This window comes from Delphinus delphis, chromosome 12, assembly GCF_949987515.2.
Source record: "Delphinus delphis chromosome 12, mDelDel1.2, whole genome shotgun sequence".
Lineage (NCBI taxonomy): Eukaryota > Metazoa > Chordata > Mammalia > Artiodactyla > Delphinidae > Delphinus > Delphinus delphis.
Genome location: NC_082694.2, coordinates 23,683,426 through 23,704,288, shown reverse-complemented (window position 1 = coordinate 23,704,288; position 20,863 = coordinate 23,683,426). Strand labels below are relative to the sequence as shown.

At 32.5% G+C, this 20,863-nt stretch overlaps 1 protein-coding gene across 1 annotated transcript in view; it reads right to left on the bottom strand.

Annotated features, from left to right (window-relative positions):
• LRRTM4 (leucine rich repeat transmembrane neuronal 4) overlaps window positions 1-19,673 on the bottom strand; it is an 850,841-nt gene extending 831,168 nt beyond the window's left edge. The window contains exons 1-2 of the mRNA XM_060027735.1: window positions 19,150-19,673; window positions 15,752-17,298 (exon numbers count right to left, since the gene is read on the bottom strand). Of these exons, the coding sequence (XP_059883718.1) occupies window positions 15,752-17,298; window positions 19,150-19,153 (1,551 nt within the window). The 5' untranslated portion in view covers window positions 19,154-19,673. The remainder of the gene's footprint in view (window positions 1-15,751; window positions 17,299-19,149) is intronic.
• Between the last annotated feature and the right edge of the window lie 1,190 nt (window positions 19,674-20,863).

Below are 20,863 nucleotides of genomic sequence, written 5' to 3'. Positions count from 1 at the left end.
AAATTAAAAGTTTAATAGAAGAGCATGTGCATTCATATATATTTGTATATATATGGAAACATATATGTGAAAACATAATCCATGCATATAGCACATAAATATATATGCATATAGTTTTAATATATGTATCTATAAGTATTTAATGCTTTGCAGGTTAACAAATAGAACATTTCATAACGGTGAGTAAATAACAAATGAGTTTGTGGAACTAGGTAAAATTTTGACAACAAAAAGTTGAATTAATGATTTGCATGCAAAAAATAAAACCATGAAGCTATTAGAGGATAACAGAATGAATATTTATTTAATATTTCTGGAGATAACTTTTGTACTATATAAAAAAAGGCAGAAACCATAAAATAAAACATACAGTAATTTAATTATGTGAAATTAATTTTCTAATTATACAATCAAAGTCCCACCTGAAATCATTAAAAGATGAATAACAAGTGCCGAGAAAAACATCTGTGACTTTTATAAAAGCTAAAAGATTAATAAATTAATTTAAAACCTATAGAAGTAAAAAAAAAAACCCAAAAACCTACAGAAGTCAATAAGAATTATGAATTGGCAAAGCAAATGAACATAATATACAGAAAGTAAAATATACAAATGTCAAACAAATGTAAGATATTATGGGTATCATTCGTAATCAAAATGGTGAATCTTAAAAAACAACAAAAAACCTTTTGATCTAAATTATAACAGATCACTACCAATTTTTTTTAAATGTTGGATAAGACGGTTTGAAATTTTAATATAAAACTGTAATCATTAAGTATATTTAGAAAGACATAAGTGCAAGGGTGGTCATCTTAAATTTGTTTATTCCAAAAATTTTGAAACAACCACCAAAACAAAATTATAACCCGTGTACAGTAAAATAATATACAGTATTATGCACTAACTAAATTATGCTGTAGGTAGATGCTTTATATGCTCACAATAGAGTAAATAAAAATGGCAGATTATAAACAATTTGCTTCTATTAATTTTATTATAGAATAAAATATACAAAAATGCAAAAATATACAAAATGCTAGGAAAATGGTAAATAAAGTTATATATATAAACACAGTTATATATATTTTCTTGCTTTTGTCCTTATGTATTTTGTCATCTTGAACATAGACATAATAAGATGAGAAAACTCATTAAAAGTGAGCTACACCAAATCTATATCGTAATCTACAGTTTTGAACTTTAAATAATGAAAAACTACTAGTTTTTCAAGAGAAGAATTTATAAAGTGACTTTTCAAAGGAGGGAGTCTATTTTTAAAAGGCAGAAAGTAAAGAGAAGTAAAATTTGGGAATGCACTTATTTATTCTTTCAGTAAACATTTATGACATTCCTCTTCTATACAATGTATGGAGTAAAGCATTGGAGATAAAAGTCAAACAAAAACAGTCATATATTACCTTTCCTTGGATACAGTAGATTCAAATAGAATTGGAAGATGTTAATTAAATCATTATTAAAAATAAGTGAGAGCGAGGAAGAATTAAATCTTGTGGTTTGACAATAAGGATTTCAGCAATGGCTTCCTGAGGAGGTGATGGATAGGAATTAACTAAGTAGAGTGAGTAGCATCTAGGGCTGGGCTTATAGAATGACCTTGTCAGAGGATAAGTGAAAGGAGGCTTCTTTGGATGGAGATTTGAGAGCAAACAGGAGTGTGATGTGAGAAGGATCTGTGAAGGAAGGGCCAGATCATTCAGGGTTTTTAAGGTCATGTTAAGGGTTTTAATTTTCATCCAAAGAACAACAGGACTCCACCAAATTGCTCGAAATAAAGGAGGATGGTGACATGATCAGCTTTTGTTTTGAACGATGCTCCTTGTATTCAGTTTAGAGAATAAATCAGCTCCTAGCTGAGCTAGGGAGACTAAATAGGACAAAATTGGCAATAGTAAAAATAGAGAGGAATGGATAGATTTGAGAGATACTCAAGAGGTAAAACCAGCAGGACTTCATGGTGATTTGTTTACGGAATGTAAGAGTGAGGATGGAGTCAAGGATGGTTCCTATGATTCTGACTTACAGAAGTGGGTAGCTTCATTCACAAGACAAGAACCAGCAAAAGGAAAACAGGCTGAGAAAGAAAGACCATGATTTTGTTTGGAAATGGGATTAAGGTACTCTTCTATAATTGAATTTAGGTGTCAAATAGGAAATTGGTATACATGTGGGGAACGCAGGGAAGAGGTCAAGAAATAAAGGAATAACTTATTTATTGTTAGTAAGTAAATGGTAATGCATGCTGCATATGTAAATGTGATTATTGAGACAGAGAGAGAGAGAATATAGTGGTATAAGAGGAGATGCAAGGAAAGAGCCTTAGCGAAACATAATATTCAGGTTGAGCTTACAAAGGAAATGGAAAAGGATATGTTGGAATGAAGAGGAAATGATCTGATTACAGAATTCTGGAAAGGAAAACATTTAAAGAAGGAAGAAAAGACCCAGTGTTGAATGTTACTGAGATATCATAGTGAAGCAAAGAATTTTAATAAGGGCATAGAATTTAGTGATAATGAAGTCAGTGGCAAATTTAGCAAGAGCTCTTTCTATGGCTTGATAAGTTCTGATGACAGATTGTAGTGGGTTGAAGAATTGAGAGATTGATGAGGAAATATAGACTGGGACAGAATCTTATGACAAGATTTTCTATGAAGGAGAGGACTAAGATAGGGCAGTAGTAGAAGAAGGTATCAGGTTAGGAGAAAAGTATATGCTGTTTATTTTTGAGTGTTAAGACCCAGGCATGTTTAAAATGATCTAGATTAGGAGTCAGCAAATTATAAGACATGAGCCAAATCCAGCTGCTGCCTGTTTTTTGCAAAAAAGGTTTTATTGGGATACAGATGTGTTCTTCTTTTATATATTTTCTATGGTTGCTTTCATGCTACAATGGCAGGGTAAAGTAGTTGTGACAGAGACCATATAGCCCACAAAGTCTAAAATATTTACTATCTGGTCCTTTCCAGAAATATGTTGCCAACCCCTTATGGATTAAAGAAATAATTTGGCTATATAAGGCAGTGAAATGTAAGATAAGAATGATAAGGTAAAATAACTTAGAATGTCAGATAGTATTGGTGGAGGGATTCATTCATATATAGATGATATTATACCATGGGAAGTAAAACATTGATATAATTTCCTGTAGTTTGAAGGTAATGCTGCTCAAGTTCCTTTAAGAAAACAGTAAATCTGAAAACCTTCAGCAATTATGAACAAGAATAAATTAACAAAACTAAAATACAAAAAAGTACAACTAGAGAAGTTATACATCATTAAGGAATTTAAAAAAGTACATCTAATACTTTAATGACTTTATTCTGGATTATTAGAATATGGATTGAAGAAACTCAACTGCCTCATTTACAGTTTCTAGTATAGTGGTCCACAGAGACTGAATGAACAAATACATGACTAGAGAAGATGTTTAAGAAAATGTAATTATTATATAAATCATTATATATGTTACATTTTCAATGAAATGAGTATTTTTTCTAAGAAATCTAATTCAACATTCTGATTCAAGGGCACAAAAAGGCAAAAAAAAAAAACTGGATAAAAATTTGTACCATTTTCTCAGTATTATATCCAAAAAGAGAAGCATGAAGGCAGTTTTTGGGGAATATTTTATAAATTTCAAGGAAAAGATCATGTCCATATTATTTTAACCATTTCAGAGCTAGAAAAAAGATAATAAATGTGACAACTGATAAAGAGAGCATAACTTTGAGTTCCCTTATTAGTTAAGAGAGATTTAAAAATTGCAAACAAAAGTAGACACAATGAGAACTGATCTAGGAAATATATTATGAAAGAAACAGCCATAATGTATTCCAGAATTGCAAATAACTTTTAACATTAGGAAATAAAAGTATGTAATTCATAAAATGAATAACTAAAAGGTGGGGAAAAAATACAGAACTCATAAAAAGAGAAAAACGAAGTGCCAAAAAGTCACTAAGTAATACTTAACGTCCATCCTGATAAATGTGTATTTTATAAATGAGACTATAGGTATGAAAAATGTGATAAATAAATTTTTACCTAAAACAAAGTATTTTATCCACTACTGTAAACACAGCACTGAGCCCAGTGTTAACAGATACTAATGTAGGTATACAATACATTTTTGTTGAATAAATAAGTGAATGAATAAAAAAATGTACAAAAACACAGGAGACAGTCTGTGTCACAATTAGAAAAAAAATTTTGCTCCAGATCACCATAATTGTGTAACATTATTCTAGAAGATTCAGACAATACAATATAGAAAAATAAGTAAATAAGAAATGTAGCTATTAGAAAGCTAATACATTTTTTTCTTTACAAAATTATTTTTGAACCAGAAATTTCAAAAAAAATAACAATCTACTGAAATTAAGGACTTGGTCAAAATATTGATAATAATTATACATGCATATATATATATATGTGTGTGTGTGTGTGTGTGTGTGTGTGTGTTTATATACATATTAGAATCATAATAAAAAGCAAATCAGCTCATGTTTATCGAGGACATAAGAAATAGATAATATAAATGGAACTCTATGCCATTTTTATGCCATAACATTTATAGCATTTCTTTTTGATAACTGTAGATATTTCAATTATTTCCAAATGAATTAATCAATCCACATAATCCCAGTCAAAATATTGTGTATGTGTGTATGTTGTATGTGTGAGCACCAGAAAAAAAGAGACAAAGAGAGAAAGATGCGAAATTTTATTTCAAATAAAAACAGTGATGAATGAACAAGACAATTAAAAATATATATGTGGAATTTAGCAGCAGGAGTAAAGACACACTTATAAAAATTTAAAAATATACTTAAAAACTATAAAAATGTAAACATATGATTCTGATATAAGAATAGAGAATGAACCCATGGGAAGAAGATAGAAAACACAAAAATGATGCAAATATATGAAAATTCTACATTAAAATGGTAAAACACATTTGTCATAATTCTTTAGTGATAAAAAACAAATTAGTTCCATGTTTCATGTGATATACTAAAGGATATTGTAGGTAGATTAAAGAAATAAATATAAAAATAAAATTATTGAAGGAGTGATCAAAACATAGTAAATGTTTCCTTGCAGGATGGAAAAGGTCTTTCTAAAAATAAAAGCAATGTAAAAATACATAATGAAAACTAGTATTATTGTTGACACCACGGACTATTTATATACCATATTTCAAAATAAGAAATCCAATAACACAAAATACACAGAAAAAAAATTCTACAGCCTAAAGACATAAATATTAAACACTAAAAAAATTGCCAACTTCTTAAAAAAGAGATAAATAATGTTGGTGTATATGTGGGAAAATAACTCTTGTACAGTTCATGTGGTAATACAAATAGGTATATATTTTTGAGAGAGTAATTTGGTGACATGAGTTAAATTTAACGTTTTCATTCTTTTGGCTATGAATTTTATCTTCTAGGAATCTATCTAGATGAGGAAGCCATTGAAGAAATATTTATAACGTGCAAAAAAACATCATAAATGTTCAACAAAAAAGGGAAGTGTAAGTAAAATATGACACTTTAGGGATGTAATTTCAAAAATAGTATTTTTAAAAGTGACTCTATTCATCACAAAATGTTAATTTTAAAGTAACAGTATACTTTATGTAATCTATGCTACAGTTTTCAATGCTAAATTAATTGTATAAACACCCACATACACATATCTGTGCATATTATTAGATGTAAATGTAGCAGAGTATTTAAAGTATTATCCCTGCGTAGTGGGATTTTTTTGATAATTTCTTGCTTATTTTTGTAAATAATCTCATATTTTCAACATTTCCTAAACAAAGCATTCATTTAAAATTAGAAAATAAAAAAAATAAGAACATGTCAGGTTAATCCACAAAATTATACTTGTTCATATTTTAGAATAAGATTATCTCTTTGTTTACTATCAATAGAATAATAATAGTTTGACAACATTAATAAAATAGTATATTTGCTTACACAATTGATGACCATGTTCCAATTAATTCTCACTAACAAACACAATGAGAAAGAGAATGGATGCTATCTTCTTTCTAGGCCAATGATCCTTGCCAATCTTCATGTTTTGGAGGAAAACTGTATGCACATTCTCAAGGAAGGTGTTATGCCAAAATTAAAGAGGAAATAGTTGGAATATTCATTTAAAATCATCTCTTATCCTCTAATCATTTGAGAAAAGATAGATAGACCATGAGTGGATAGAGAGCTCAAAGAATTATGAATTGCAAAAAGTCAGAATTTTATATTTACATTTTATATTCTCTTTTCTTTTACATTTCTAGATTGGAGTCTAAGCAGTAATTCTCAAAAACTAAAGAAAATCTGGTTAGAATACTGTGGACCATATTCCAAGATGATAAAATTGATTGACAGCCTGGCAACTGGAGAGGGGAAAGAGATTGAAAAAAGTAAGTTCAGGGTTAATGTCTCTCTTGTCACTCTTCACTGCAGGACAGAAATTACAGTGGGAACAGCTACCACTGAATTGGCATCCCTAAATGCAATGTGAAAATTGAGATTCTTGGGTGGCACAGGTCTAGTGCCAAGACAAGATGGGCATGGTTACCATATGGGACAGTAGAGTTAAAGTAGTAATCAATGTAGTTTGATTCAAAAGACACCTATGATGTTGTCTGTTTAACTATGGTGTCCTTTGAAAAAAGTACAGGAGCAGTCTACTAAATTCTTAGTCTGTATAAGTGGAAGACTGCTAGGTCAAGTGGACAGATGTCTAACTTGAATCACAATACATTTACATACAGCTATTTACCAAGGTGACTGTGCATTGGGGAAAGTGAAGTAATCAGACTTTTGTGGATTACTGGGGACATCAACTCTGAAGGGACACTAATCCTGGAGATCCAAAACATCATTGTGGTCCCTTGGTCAGAGTAGAGGCTCATGAAATCAATGGAGTTTTGGTTCAGATCCATTTCACAGTGGGTCCAGTGCATCTGTGACCCCATTATGTGGTTACTTCCCTAATTCTAGAATACATAATTGGAAGAAACATTCATCAACTGGCAGAATTTCCAATTTGGAATAATTCTGCCTTTCCAATCACAAAGAAAACAACTTACTGTCTTCTCTAGCAATGCTAGCATTTTTCTTTATCTACAGCCTGCTTGTTTTTGTAAAGGACTTGTACCAGTGGTGCCCTCTATTTTACAGCACACGATAATAGTCCATGTGAAAATTTAAATGTATTTCATTTTTAAGTATATCATAAATAATAGGAATTACATAACCATATATTTATGCAAAAATAAGAGCTCATATTATATTCAACCAAAATACTATTCACATCAAAGCATTAAATATATGTGTGTGTGTATGTATATACATATACACTAGATAAATATCCGGTTCTTAAAATCACATATTAACTTATTCAATAAGAATACCCTACGTATTATTTGAAAATTCCCACTTGTCATGCATAAACACTTTGGGGAAATTAAAACTGCCTCCATTTGATAAGAAAATGAGCTGAAGGGCAATACTTGATCAGATTGGAAACTTATAAGTTGTTTCTATAACCCATTTCTTCTTTAGAATTAATACCAACAAAATAATTGTAAATGCTGCTTTCTTTGAAACATGAAAAAGTATTCAGCCAAGGAAGTATTTTACAAACCCTGAGGTACTATTTAAATATCAGTGTGTCTGGTACCCAAACTAAATTACAGCTCAGACAAGGGACTGAAAATTCAGGTTTATTATTCACTTTATGAAAAATGTAACCACAACACTTGTTTCTACATCAGGGAGTATTATAACCATCATTATAACTAATAATAACAATGAAAATAATACAGCCACATTGTATTTTGCATTTTTCATTCGACAGTAGGGCTTATGGCTAGTAATAATTTATATATACACTGAAACTTTTTTATGGAGGAGTTCAGAGTGGTTTCCGAATAGGCTCATTAATCATTTCAACAAGTTAGTTGGAAAGTTATTATACGAGTTCAATAGATGGAAAAATTATATCACAGAAAGGTCAGATATATATTTACTTGTCCAGTATTACAAAAGTAAAGCAAATCTCTGAGACCTCTTTTTCACCCCTTGATCTAACCACTGGATAAATGCAATTTTGGTCCATGTTGTGGTTTGACTATCAACCTAAAGTACTTTAAGGCTGACCTCCCTGCTATTACTTTTTCAGACCTATAAACACAGAAGAAAATAACAATATTTCATCTATGGAGACTATACCAAAAAAGATTCAGACATAATTAACTTATATTTCTATTATTTTCTTTTTTTTAGTCTTATTAGGAATATTTAACAATAGCTGGTCTCGATTTAAAATAATAAATATCGAATAGTGAAATCCATCATGATCAACTTTATGCTGAAACAAACAACCAATATTTTCAAGGCTTCATTTGCACATAAATGTATTTAATAGGAATCGGTTAAAGGAAACAAGAAATCAACTTTTAATAATTCCTAGCACAGGAAATAATTAGATCTGCAGCAGAAAATGAAAAAAAAAAACTTTCAGTAAATGTGACTTGAGGGAGGAAGGAGGAATTGAAAAAGCAAGCATAGAATTTATACCCAAAGATTGTTTCTTGTTTGTTTCTTTTAATAAAATCAGTATAATTTCAATGATTTATCTGATGATATTTAATTTTAAAAGAAGGCAGCAAAACAGCAATCATTATCTTTTAAAATGAAAACATACAGTGAAGATGAATTAAGTAGTATTGACTTTCCAAAATAAAACGATTTCAAGCATTTTCCCTCTTTGTATCATTTGGTATTCCAAAATTAGTGTCTATATGGTTTTGCTCTAACATTAAAAATAACCTCAAAATGGAATCAATTCATAACATTATATATTTCTGTTCTGGAATACATTTGCCTACTGAGATGCTAAAAAACAGTGAGTTTTCTTAAAAAAATCCATCTATACTCATTTTAGCTTGTCTGTTTCAAAAATTCAAATATATTGTAAAACCTAATACATTTTTTAGTTTTTATAATTCAATGAGATTTGAAGATCCTAACAACTGAAATAGTAGATAAAAATGATAATTATAAATTTGTTTAGGAAGTTTTGTTTTGATATTATAGTTACTCTTTCTTTAAACTTCTCTTTTAAAAATCAAAGTGACAAACATGTTTATTGTACCTTACTTTTTTCTACTAGAAGACTTTACATTTTTTTTTTAAATAAAAGGAAAATCAGAAGAGATGACCCTTCTTGCTAGGTTTAATTATTACATCTTTACCCCTAACTCTAAAGTCTGAGAATTCAGTGAATATATGAAAGACTGAAATAAAGGAGAGAGAAGCTGTGTGGATGTCCAAAAATTCAGAAAACCATCATGATACATTGAGGCAATGAGAAAAGAAACATAAAGTTATTTTGATGCCATTAAATTTTTTAATGTTTCCTCCAAATGTTTATATTTGAGTCAATTTATGGGGACTGGTCAAGTTAGTAAAGAATGGGGTTTATTCAAAACTATAATATATATTAATCTACTATCTGTTTACAACATATATTTCAGTATTTCAGAAATATTTATGTGGGATATACGGGTGTTTAATTGTACATGGTTGTTTAAATGTAATTATATTTCAAAGTTACTTTTTTATGTATGTTTAAGAATACCATTTATATAATATTAAAAGATATCTCATTTCCATGTACAGACAGTAATGCTAAATATCATAATCTTATTTAGTTATGCACATGTTTATTGTTTATCTGATATCGAGGCATCAGTTTTATTCAATTTTTTTTTTTTTTTAGTCAAGGTTGTTCATAATTTTTGGACATGATTTTTTCTGAAAATTTTATATTCTCACCCTTACTTTAACCTTTTATTAATGTGTATTTGCTTTGCTGTCATTTCATTCCCAAACTTTACAAGTATTATAATGTGTAAGATTTGACTTAAAGTCAAATGTCTTACTTTTAAAGGACCCTAATTTCTCTTGATGGTGGAAGCATTATTTTTAAACCACTTAGCAGGAGTATAACTCACATCCTTTACACCTATAGAGCAGTTTCAAGCATATTAAAGCAGTTTATTAAAAAGCCAGTGATTCTGATATCATAGGAAATACTGTGCTTTTTCTCAATCTTCCTTAACTAACAGTTAACATTTTAATGGCTTACGGAGTGCATGAGAAAAATACCCTCACAATTTCTCTTTCATTTTAAGAATATTGAGATATTATTAAACTGACTCAATGAATGGTAGTTTTTTGGGTAATATAAACAGCAGTTTTAATTTTTAAAACATATTTGGCATCTCTTTTATGCTTTTCACTGATCAAAAGACAGAGTAAATTTTTCAAAACTTCAAAACTGGTGATATACAGGTTGCTAGTGTTTCACTTTGATTTAGTGATTCATGAAACTCTAGAGACATGAAAATTCTGATGAGTCACCAAGTACCCAATGCTAATATTCCCAAGCAACTTCCAAAGCATAGAGCTATCTATAAATGTAATTATTGAGAACTAGAATTACTAGATTTTACTGAATATAGAAAAGTCACAGGATGAAAAATTCTGGAATCATCTAAAGATTACTGGGGTGTGTCAAAAGCTATCCATTCCTAAGAGTCAGACTTCTCAACTTGGGGATTTAGAGAGCAACCAATTATTAAAAACTTGTTCATGAGATGCTAATACGAGCTAAATCTAGAAAAAGGAATTGAACTGTTTATTGTCAGTTTAAAACCTGTCCTAAATTAGCCATGCTGGGCCTTCTTGGCAGCTGTCACTCTTCACCAGTACTATCTGAAGACTAATAAAAATTGTATTCATGAATGAAATTTAGTTGGATCAAATTTAGACCATAGATTTTTTAAAGTCATATTTTAAATGCTTTCAAAATAACTAGTTATTTGGAAGAATTTTGAAGACATATAAGTGTGTGTGTGCGCTCACATGTGTGCATGTGTGTAATATATTTTGCCTTCAAACATAAAGACATTGCATGGCTTTTCACCTGAGCATGTCGTGTTTTAGTAACTCAAGAAGTTCTCTCTCTCCTCATTGACAATGAATATAAATAGCTCAGTTTTTCCTCCACATCCCATCTTGCTTTTGTAGTCCTGGGAATGACCACTAAGATTTTCCAAAGTTGACTATTCTGAGGAATGATTTGAGTTGGGATATATTGCACTAGTTGAATTACACTCATTCAATGATGGTTCACAGAGAAATGAAATGACTCACCCAAAGTCACAGCAAAAATGGTAATGTGTAGTATAAATTCTGTTTTTTCAAAAACGAACGCTAGACTATCTAGACATAAGATACATATAATTTTAGAGATGATTAAACATTTATTCTTAAGAAGCATTTTCCTAAGTAACAAATTCCAGTAACCATGACCCAACATTTTATTATTAGTATTTCAAGTGTTCAAAATGAACAAAATATACTTATATTTTCCCTCTATTTCTCTATATGAGCACATATGCTTACATAATACAAACACACACATATACGTACACACACACACACACACACAAGCATAAATAGACTTCCTTTAAATACACAAAGTATAGTTTCAATTTTGTAACATTTTAATATGACACAGTAGTAGTCAGCCACCAAAATTAACTTTGTTTTCTACAGCTTTATATTAGTAAAGTGTATTAAACCCAATGATACTGGGCCTGCTTCACTTAGAATCCTCTTTGAGTATATTATGATTTTTAGTTATTGGAAATTCATTCAGTATACTTCAAAATGTCAATTTCTACAGTGTAGAAAGAAGTTAATATTCCCCTTTAAATCAGTAGTTTGGATATGACCTAATACCTTCAATAAATATAAGTTGTTAGAAATGGTCTATACCACCCACTGCACAGCAGTGAAAGAAATAATATAAGCCCTAAATGACAACCAATTTATTTTTATTTTACTTGACTTTGAAGAGTGTAACCAAAATACTAAATATTTGAAAAATATGTACCTTAGGGTCACCTATATTCCCATTTCCCTAATGACAGCACTATTAGCATTATGGGATCATTAAACTTTATATTTTAATTACTTCTTCTTTAAAACACTCTGAACACAGGATCTTTTTAGAGACCACTTTCATTCATGTTAAGGTTTTACCAATTTCAATTTTTTTTAATTCAAAAGGCAAACTCTCCTGGCTTATATTCACAATTACTAATTTTATAAAAGTCCTTGCTATTTTCAGCTGATAAAACATATCCTAGAAGAACCAGGTATTCAAAATTTTGTTTTGTATAATCTTTAAGTAAAAATTTGTTATGCAAAATGAAGTAACTTTATAATTCTTATAATTTTTTATGAGCTAAAGCTATCCAAAGTTTCACAAGCTATTTTCAGAAGTAAGTATTTGCAATTTTCTCTGTCAGTGGCACTAAGTTTTAGACAAAGCTGTATCCTTTTGGTTTTAAGTTCTCTTCTCTGAGCACATATTGAGAACAAATTAAATGATTCAGTTCAACCAAGCACACTGATCCACTCAAAGTATGACTGAAATGTATCTATCTATTGGAGTTGTGCCATATATCATATTAATTATTCATAGCTATCTACTCTATCCCTCTTTTATAGATATAAGAAAGTTTTACTGCCTAAATTATTATGATATTCTCCTTCAGATTATTATCATATAATGTGCACTTGGAACTTTAAAATTTTAAATTTATAAAGATCAGAGCCAAAATTATTTACTTTATAAATTGCATGCTAGATGTGTGTGGTGGCTCACAGACATTATTCTAAGGAAGACTGTTAATATTTTTATTTTCTTCTCAAAGGAAATAGACAAAATGAATATTTTAACTATATTTAGATTATGATAATTGAAGGTAACATCAACAATATAAGTGAAATTTTCAATTTAATGTAATTTTTTTCAAGGCACTATCTTAGAAAATTAGCATTTGGTGCTAAGTTTTCTAGTTAAATATTTATGGCTTTATTGGGTAGAGTTGGATGTTTTGAATAAAAAACCTACCTCACAAAAATGTATTATAAATATATTAATGGTTCACTATTTTTCTAAGCTATTGATACGTGAGGTTTCTCAAAACACCACCAGACCTAAACTCTGCATACCTCCACTGTCCTAAAAAGTCATAAACTTGGGCAAATCGATTCTCTCTTTTGGCTTCATTTTGTAGAGAAGTTTTCTCAACAAGAGAAATTTGACTCTGGGGTGACAAAGAAGTAAGGGAAAATTATTGTTTTCATAACAATTTCTAAGAATCTACTTTTCCTTATTTCTTACTTCTATCTGTAACTGTAATACACTGAACATTGATTACATTGACAAAAAGGAGGAGTGGCAGCTACACTTTGTTTCTGTGTATTTGTGTTTCAAAACAAGTTAATATTCATTTAACCCATAGCTTTATTGGACCCCGAGCACTCAGAAGTGGAGTTAATGATCTCAGATGTATAGCCAACCATTTTCTACTTTTTAGGGCATGGAGAGTTTGACTACTTGAGTAGGGCTACCATTTCAACTCAACAGCTTCATTATAACATTTAATTAATTTTTTCATTACTTAATGCTGTAACACCACACCCAACCCCAACAATGTCACTGCAATTTCAGGACCATAAACATCACTCTACAGAACACATATAATATCAAAATGTATTTTTAAACACTTTTTTACAGAATGAAATATGTTTTTATTTTGTTTCTATCATGGTAATGCCTATGGTCTTTAAAGGATAATCTCTGGAATTTAAGATCTCTGGAAAAGTTTTAGAACCACTTGTTCTGAAGTGCTAGCTCTTTAAGAATATTTCTTGGTGATTCTTACAAATAAAAATCACCATTCTAATATAAACGTTAAGAGAAAATGAATGAATGGGACTGGATTTTCCTTTTCTTTTTATATTACTAGTTTTTAAGAAGATCTCAAAATAGAAGACAAATCTAGAATAAAGCAGGATGAACTTGTTTTACTAATATTCACAAATATTATATAAATGTCAGCCTGCAATAGAAACATCAATCCTTGTTAGACTTTTATATAAATTTTTTTATTCTCTTTAATTTTTAAGGGCAATTATTCATACAGCTTTCTTTCAGGAATTTGTCTGGGATTACTTTTCTTATTTTCAATCAAAAAAAAGAGGAGAAAATGAACTCTGCGAAGAATGGCTCCATATTCCAAATTACACTGAGCTGGAGATTACTTCAGACTCAGTGCTTTGTCTGAAAACATTTTCATTAGCATCTGCGTTTAGGATTATGGAAAGATTTGGGAATATATTATCAAAGAGCAATTTATATTTTTCAACTCTTATAACTAGTATTAAAAAGGGCAAAGTCTTTAAATTGTCATTAAAACTTTCTTTCGAAAAAGCAGTCATGTAAAATTGGATACTAAGATGACGCAGAGCCAGAACTTTACCTCTCTTTACTAATTTATTCTTGTAACAAGGCCTAGGCAGTCACAGTCTTTGCACTTTTTGATCAACTTTACCAAGTGAAGAATAATTTGCATCCAGTATTACTTATTAACAAGTTGGAAATCTGTGACCATTTTCCTACTCATAAACACATTCCTATATATGACCTTTAAAATTAAATAATCAGACACTGATCCAAACTTATTCTCATGAAAATGAAAATAGTATAACATGAAATGCCTTCATTTGAGGTGATTGTTACAGAAAGGGAAAATACTCAGAACCCAAATCTCTCTCTTTTTATTTATAACTATTTGCATCATTTAGTTTTGGATTAGTTTAACAAGAATACACATTATGTCTTTGGGGATGACAGCAACACTGACAAACAGTCCCTGTTATGTTTGTCATTATGTTATTGCTAAATCATCCACAACATCATGACCTGATTTTAGTTACCAGGGACAAAGCCAAAATGTAGAATTTAAGTTTCATTCTGATTACATACATAAAGCCAGCACTTAAGAAAACTTTTGAAAAGTGATCTATGTTCAGTAATAAAAAAACAAAAAGTAAAAAGGAAAGTAAAGGAGGAAGGAAGAAAAGAAAGAAAGGAAGGGAGAAATAAGGGAAGGAAGGCAGGAAGGTAGGAAGGAAGGAACGGAGGAAAAAACACATCTTTAAACGCCTTAATACAATTACACAATAGGCCTGACATTCTCTATGCTGGTATAATAACTAAATGGCAAGTAACACAGAAACAGTTATCCCTATGAGATCCCTGCTGCATGCTTTAATTAAAACTAAAAAATGTACAACAAAATCAACCCTTGGGTAAATTGCTCTTTGGTTTAAATCTTCATTACTTCCTGGAATTTTGGTAAAGTCACTTTGTTTTTAAATTAAGCTGGCCCCTCCATCTTTACTTGATTACAAAAGTCAAACAACAAGAACCAGACATAAATTTTAGGATGAAAAGAGTTTTGTGTGTATGTGTGTTTGTAAGTCCAACCCCTGTATACAAACTGTTGAAAAACAGATGTTTTAACATAGTGCTTTATTCCAACTTAATATCATCCTTGAATGAACTTCCTTCAAGTTTCAACCATTTAAGGAAAAAAAAAAAAAGCAGTCAATTTCCTGGTGGTTGTAATTTAATTAAGTAACCTTTCACACTGAGCAAAACCCAAAAGCAAAAGGGTCATTACTCTTTCTAGTGATTAGAGATACCTCTAGAGCTTCAAACATTTACCTCTCCTTTCCCACAGTAGAAACGCTTTTAGGAGGATCATGGTTCATACCTCACATTCCCTGGAGCCAGAGATGGTATATGTGCAGGGCCCAGATCCATTTACCGATATATCCATGGTCTCAGAGTTTGTAGGCTTGTAGTCCACATAATACTCCTGTAAAGGGGAATTCATTTGTCTTTCAGACTCTCTGGTCTTTTTCCGCCGCCTCTTCATAATAGAATGTTGCTGAAGTTGTTTCATGCTGGCTGGGTAGCGTTTCCAAGACACATAGATTACCAAGAGGATCATGGCCACCGAAAGAAAGAGAGCCACGCTCCCTGCAATAATTTTGTGAAATGAAACATGCTCATACTCTTGCTCTGTGCCAGGAATCTGAAACCCTGGGGAAGGGCTTGGTGTTTCAAGAGTGGACTGGCTGGGGTCAGATTTTGAGGTTGTCGGTTTAGGGATAATTAAAGGCTTCTGGGGAGTTTGGGGCACAAGCTGTGATTTTTCTGTGTTGACCACCTGGACTTCAGAACAGATATTATATGTTTCCACTGCATCACTAACCTTTTCACCTTGGATATGCTTAGGTCCTGCACATATCATGGTGCTTTCCTTATTTCCTTTAAAATTCTTAAGCCAATAAAATAGAGGACAAATGCTCCGACTGCATTCCCACATATTCCCAGACAAAGTGATGGATATTAATGATATCCACGCATTGACAGTTTCCTGTGAGATGTTGGTAAGCTTGTTGGAATCCAAATTCAATTTTTGCAAATTGGGCAAACATTTAAATGTGCCTGGCTCAATCCCTTGGATATCATTCCCTGATAAATCCAAGTTGTGTAAGGAACTCCAAGTCCATGTCAAGCCTTGGCTAATGGAGCGAATCCTGTTCCATTGTAAGTAAATTGAGCGGAGGTTGAAGAGACGTGGAAAATGAGCAAAGTTGATCTTGGAAAACTGATTGTGCTCCAAGTGGAGCTCTTTTAACTTCAACAGGCCAGCAAAAGCATTTCTGGACAAGCTTCGAAGACGATTATAACCCAAATCCAGAAAGTCGAGATTTCGACAGTCTTGAAAAACTCTGATGGGCACTGTCTTTAACGAGTTAGATCTCAAGTGCAAAATGATGAGTTTCCGAAGGCCTTTAAATTGTTCAGATTGCAATGTCTGAAGCTTATTGTAGGAGAGGTCCAGACTGCGGAGATTGGGAACCGGGTGAAATGTTTTATTGTGCAGATAGGTAATTTTGTTGGAGCTTAGAATTAATTCTTTCAGTCTACGGATCCCTTGAAATGCATCTTCATCCACTGAGCTAATGTAATTATGGTCAAGATAAAGCCATATAAGCTGGTTAAGGCTGGCAAACTGATTGGATTTGAGTTTCTGAATGCTGTTGAACCTTAATGATAAGCCTTGTGATCCTCCAGAAATGTTCTCAGGGATATCTGTGAAAGCATGAGACTCACAGTACACAATTTTGCCATCACATCTGCAGTTCTTTGGGCAAGCTTTCTGAGCCCCCGTGAGCATAACAAGCAGCAGTGTAGGAAGTAGCACTAGCACTACACGCATGCCTCTCAGCTGCGTAATTAAATGGAAACCTACAATATTAAAAGAAGACAAATGCACATTGTAAAGCTATTAATGTAAATCACCACCAGCTTACCAATATCAGGGGCATTTCATCTAGTGTAGTAATGGGACAGTTGATTTAAGAACAATGTATTTGACACTTAAAGCTTTATTTTCTTCAGTGTTGCATGTTTGCTATTTAGGTTTCATGTTTTCTTCCTTGATTTCCAAATCGCCACAGTGTCATAGAACTAAGCACAACTTCCTGAGTTTCAGGAGTTCATACGTGCATCAAACACTGAAAAACACCGAGCCTATCGTATCACATAATGGCGACATTTAATAACATCAGTGTTTGGCTAGTCACTCTACTGAACACCAGTACTAAAAGGAAGAGTACTAAGTCTTCTGGTAATGGGAAAAATGTATCTTAGTAAGCCCTGTACTTGTACATCTTTCTTAGTTGAGTAAAGAGGCTGTGATTTGGCAAAGGAGCTTCAGTAAACTGTCAAGGTAACCCAAGTTCTCCTTGCTTGAAATTGCATCCTTATTGCATAATGAGATAACCATATAGGAGCTCTGAAAAAATGTCCCTGGGACCAGTATAAACAGCCAGTGAAGCATGGTATGAAGACTAGTAACAGCAGGAGGTACTCTCAATGTGTTAATAAGCATATATGCTCTCAACGTTCAGGAAGAGATTCCTACTGAGGCTCTCCTGCTCAGTGATCACAGGCTCAGTGTCCTAACTACTAATAACACAGAACACTCCAAAGCTATGACTATCAAATTCTTATTAAATATTTGCATAAAATACAAAATAATCTTGGGTAGCACTAGTTTTTTTCTGATATATTTAACACAGTTGGTTTTGCAAATTTGGAGGATAAACAAGCAGAGAAACAGCAGACTATTATTTCCCCCCATCCCAACCTGTTCAAATTTCTCACGACTTTTTTTTCTCCCCAACCTCCATTAACTTCAGAAAACCTGCAAAGTTGCAATCTATTGGCACTTATGCTGCATTTCCAAGTCATAGCATGTTAAAGGACTTCTTTCCTCTATCAACAGTAGATTTATTATTTCTTAGCGGTGAGGGGAAAAAAAAGTACCTTGTGCTGCAGTTTCTTTATTAATCTTAAATATTCACGTTTTTAACCAAGAGGCAATCAGCCAAATCCCTAATTTAAAAAACAAAACAAACAAACAAAAAAACACTTCTTTTACTGTTAAGAGTTTTTTTTTTCTTTTTTCTTTTTTTTTTTTTTTAAATTTGAAACCCGATCTTGCTCTCTGTCCTCTTGCCAGCTACAGACTCATTGAAATACATTCCAGCTCTCCCAGACAGGAAAAAGGGGTGGGGGGTGGGGGAGCCAGTCACACTTGAAAAAATAAAACTGGCAAATGACTGCTGGAAATTTGGAAGCTGTGTTCAGGGTACATCTTCAAAGATAAAACAAGCCCTTGTGCGACCTCTGATAAAGTAATGACCCCACCCCTACACACACGCAGTAAAGTGTTAACAATCTTCCTGACAGCAACCAGAAATACAAGCATGGTTAATATTATCAAGAAATAGAAGGAAACATAACATTTATCTCACGCTCAATTCCCAAGCCAGGATACGCATTCGGAAGAGACAGTCTGAAAAATATTTCTCCAGTCTGTTTAAATCCATGTTATGCATTTACAGTTTAAAAAAACGAGAAAAAGGAAAATGATCTAAAAATATAATAGCAACTATAGTGAGTCAACTGGCAAACTCCGAGGCTGCCGCTTTTTGCCTGTTTTCCCGTCTTTTATCAGCTAATGCCACGACTGAGAATACGAAGCCAAGAGGATCAGCTTTACTAAGAAGGAAACAACAAAAGTTCACTTACCCATCCTTTGTCATCCAAAACGGTTCCCCCCTCTCTCAGCTTTCTTCTTGTTTGGTCTCACGTGTTGAAACCACCACCACCTTCATGATACAGTGCGGCTGTCATTCACACCATTCTGATCCCACATGTCAGCTAGTAGCCCCATACAAACTTCCCCAGAGGGGACAGACAAAAAATATATATATACATATAGGAAAAAAAAAAAATCAGCACGTAGTGGGATGGGGGGCAGGGAGAAGGAAGCAGTTGGGGGGTGGGGGAGGGCCTCTAGGCTCTGAGCATCATTGTGTAATTCACCAGAGACCCATCAGCAGTAATTGGCAATCTGTGCAAAAGAGCTACAGCCCATCTCGAAGGTAACCAACTTCTCTGTAAAAAGAGAGGAAAAAAAAGAAAAAGAAAAAGAAAATCTTCAGAATACCTGGCATTCCTTATTGTGCTGGCTTTTGCCATTCCCAGATAAAGCAAATCATCCTCTGGATTTTCAGTTCTTCAAGCAAGTAGGCCTCCTGTGCTGTATGAGACCCCAGTTTAAAAGCTATGCAGGCTAGGTTTATCCATTTAGCTGGTCAGGTTTAAAGTGTTTTGTAGCTGTGCTGAGAGGCAGGCCTTGTCTAATTCAGAAGGCTTTCCAGAGACTGATGTTGCTCAGAGCTTGTTGGTGCTAATGCTTGAGTTTGTGATACACTGAGTGCCCTCCGCTGGAGAAAACAGATTGCACATTAAAGACAGGAACAAGTGAGCCTGTCAGTGGTGTGCAGCCTTCCCTCTCTCAGAAAGGGAAATTAAAGGCACAGGATCACTTTTTTTCTCCGATAATATATGTTATGAAAGGTTTATGCCAAAGAGTTCCATTCAGTGATTTCAAATATTAAGTAAAATACTGCATCTCTAAATATTATTCAATTAGTAGTTTTTAAAGTTTCCTTGACCTGATTTTTTTCTACATATATCACAGGGGATATATGTTTTTTAACAACAGAAATAATTTCAGTTTTAGTTTTGTTGATGTTGTTTTGTTCTATTTACAGAGTTTTAAGCAAACCAAAAAGAGAAACAGTCTTTTTTAGTAGAATTATGTTTATTTTCATTCAATAACTTAATTCAGCCTGTTCAGTGTCCATATTTCCATTACTCTCTTGATGCGTCATATGGACAGAGTGCTCAACAGGTATAAACAGCCCAAACTGAACCTCATTAGCCATATATGCAGAATTCTAATGCATTAGCCAGGAATTAATAGAGGCCTTTCCCTTGAGAATAAAGTCATACTCAAGGAAAAATATCACGTTTAAAGATAGTTACATTAAAAAAATTTAGGTCTAACTTTTAAATTCCCAACTTTTGATAATAAAATATATTCTGCAGTTTTGCACATTTATTGAGGAGTCTAGATCATTACTTTCAAAAGTACACATTTATGGCCTAAAACAGTCATCTTTAAATACTATACTACCATATGTGCATGTAACTAAGAGAGACAACGTTAGGTAAGAGAATTCCTGCTTCACACCCTTATTGCAATCACTGTCTTTAAAACTCATTTACTTTTTTTTTTTTTTTTTGCTGTACGCGGGCCTCTCACTGCTTTGGCCTCTCCCGCTCGGAGCACAGGCTCCGGACACGCCGGCTCAGCAGCCAAGGCTCAGGGGCCCAGCTGCTCCGCGGCATGTGGGACCTTCCCAGACCAGGGCACGAACCCGTGTCCCCTGCA